Genomic DNA, 2,907 nt, shown 5'->3' with positions numbered 1-2,907 from the left:
ACTTCATGAACCATAAAATTGAAAAATCTGAACGACTGCACATAAATAACACAACTCTTAAAGAGTGTATCTAGTAATTTTCAACATGAAACATACACGGAAATATTGAAACGATAAACACAATTAAAAATAAAACCTCACATTGGTTTAACTGGTAGTCAGGGTCACTATGTATCATATGTAACATAGTGATACATCAGCTATCCAGTTCAATGTATGACGCTAAATTCCAATATTTTCTGGCCCAAAGGACTCTTACACCGTATGGAAGTTACGATATAGTTAAAAGCTAAATTCCTCTGACATTCACGAGTATTTCAAACGAATTTTCGAAATTGCATGCAAATCAGCAAACCCTAAATGTGGAACCCCCGCATTTACATCTACATTGTAGGCTCGTCAACATTCAAATAAAATCAACAATGATACATATGTAAAATATACACGAAAGTCGTGATTCAATTATAAAACAAAATGATAAAAAGATCTAGTTCTATGGAGAGAATAACGTTTATGATTTGCATAAATAGTCAGAATGATGTATTTGCATATAGATGAGTTCTATGAATTCATCGTAGAGTAATTGCTATAGGCAACGATATCAAAAACTGTCTGGATTTAAACAGATCCACGATAATACGAACGTTTCAAAAGGAGGAAAATAGATTGTGTCAACAACAATACTATAACATATAAACAATTCATATCTTACATGATAACACAACAATAAACACCAAATCAGGCATTTAAATAACAGTATGTTAAAAATATTTTCACGAGTATACAACTTACAGCGTAAAAAAATGTATATTGATGTCCCTGAAAAATACTATGATATAAAATATTGTTATGATGTATGGTAGAAAACACTTTGATATAACATACTGCTAAAAAGGAAAGTTTTGCGTGTGGAAATTTCCCGCGATTCGGTTAAAATATTTCGACACGCCGACATTAAATATATATTTCATATCATTTCAATATGCTCGTGTGGAATACAGTACGCGATTATTAAGTAAATTTCCACACCGCAAACATTCCCGCCTCCACAATATCCATTTAACAGAAAAGCTAGCAATTTAATCACGTAAAATTAGTCTCGTTTTGATAATTAATATAATACACATTCACATTCGCAAAACGTCACATTTCCCAGTTTTTGAATCAACTCTGAACATTTCCGGAATTCAAGCTACAACAATGTAGGAACTGGATCGGTCATCATTCCCCCATTCCAAAACAGTCTCAGATCTTTGGTAACACAAGAGTTATCTTTTTAAAGCGGATTTCTTTAAAGTAAGGATACCACATTAGTTATAGGCGTGAAGTATAGCTCTACGTCAGAACAGCTCAGAACAGCTCTACTTCAGAACAGCTCAGAACAGCTCTACTTCAAAACAGATGTTTTGACTTGAAGCAACAAAACGAATTGTTTACCTTTAAACGGGTAATTTACGTGGGTTTAAATTTTGGCGATTTTGAACCAAAATCAGAAAATGAAACTTACACGGATTATAATTTCGCAATCTAAACATGTGAAGGAAGTAAATGTTCTCGCTGTTTTAGCACAGAGAGAGGGACACTCAGCATATAAAGTCTTAAATCATCACATGAATAGGCTTTACAACAGCATACTGAGCAGCAACAACAGCAGCAGGTGTATTTTGTTAAACACATCATCAACAAAACTATAAGACCTGTGATAAAACCTATTTTCGAACATCATTACTTTTTTTGTATATGAATCGTCACAACCAAATGCGCGCTATTTCGTGACAATATTACAGTTATATAGTTTAATATCGCAGCTCATTTTTATTCTAAGGATCATATTTTTGCGACGACATTATTGACCAGCGAAATCCCGAAAATATCATCCCCGCGTAAATTTACGGTACTTCCCTTGTCAGTGTATTCATTTGTCAAGTCGTTGCAGCACTTATGTAGCACTACTCAAATTCTGAACTACTGAAACTTTCAGTGCAACACACACTGCAATGCAACAATTGATTTAAATGAAATAATTCCCTAGAAAATGAAGAAAAAATGTAGAAAATGACTAGAAGAATTATTTCATAACGGTGACAATGATAAATATATGTTCAAACCAAACTGTACTCATTTGATAGATGGATTCACATTGTTACGTGTATGTTACATTTTCCCTACCACTACTTCATAGTAAGAAGGTGGTGGCATTGTCGACAATGACGCAGCAGAGGGTGGACCGTCATAATAGGGGAGGAGAGCCCATTCACTCTCAGCAGGTGGCGCGGAGGGACGTATCGGTTCTTCATCTAAAAATAAGGAAAACAAATACAATCGGATGTCTGTTTTCGGTTGATAACAAACAATACTGAAGAGATTGACGTATTATGAAATAAATGTTGGAAGAAAATAGTAAGGTAACACAGGTTTTTGTATATAAGTAAGCAAACCTATCACTTGAAATCCTACACGGACTGAATTGCCTTGTTTGTGTGATCGGGGTTTAACTTCCTTGCATCAACCAGGGTCATATGCAGACGGATGCCTAGGAGCACACTGCCAGACACGGAATAGAGGGATGGGACGGACGGTAGAAAATGTAAAAATAAAATCCCAACTGTTGCAATGGGGGCAGTGGATCAATTTTTGTCTCTCAAATGTTCCCGATTCTGCAGGGCTCTACGTTAGTCGCCTCTTACGATACACTTGCTTAGTTTATTAGTTAAAACATATTTTATTGCCAAAAAATGCAAGAGGATTGGGCACAAGTTACATGAACATTATTAACGCCCTTTCCTTATAAGATAAATAATTGTATAAATACACATCATAAGATGGCTTTCATAGTTTAAATCACTACATTTATCTATTATTGAGAGAGAGAGAGAGAGAGAGAGAGAGAGAGAGAGAGAGAGAGAG

The 2,907-nt window shown here is 35.0% G+C and overlaps 1 protein-coding gene across 1 annotated transcript in view; it reads right to left on the bottom strand.

Moving 5' to 3' along the window:
- Positions 1-2,154: 2,154 nt before the first annotated feature.
- LOC110465420 overlaps positions 2,155-2,907 on the bottom strand; it is a 7,303-nt gene continuing 6,550 nt past the window's right edge. Inside the window, exon 3 of the mRNA XM_021521212.1 lies at positions 2,155-2,297. Within this exon, the coding sequence (XP_021376887.1) occupies positions 2,155-2,297 (143 nt within the window). The remainder of the gene's footprint in view (positions 2,298-2,907) is intronic.

Source organism: Mizuhopecten yessoensis, unplaced genomic scaffold (genome assembly GCF_002113885.1).
Source record: "Mizuhopecten yessoensis strain PY_sf001 unplaced genomic scaffold, ASM211388v2 scaffold11075, whole genome shotgun sequence".
NCBI lineage: Eukaryota > Metazoa > Mollusca > Bivalvia > Pectinida > Pectinidae > Mizuhopecten > Mizuhopecten yessoensis.
Note: the sequence above shows the minus strand (reverse complement) of the source record. Positions and strands in the feature narration are given on the sequence as shown.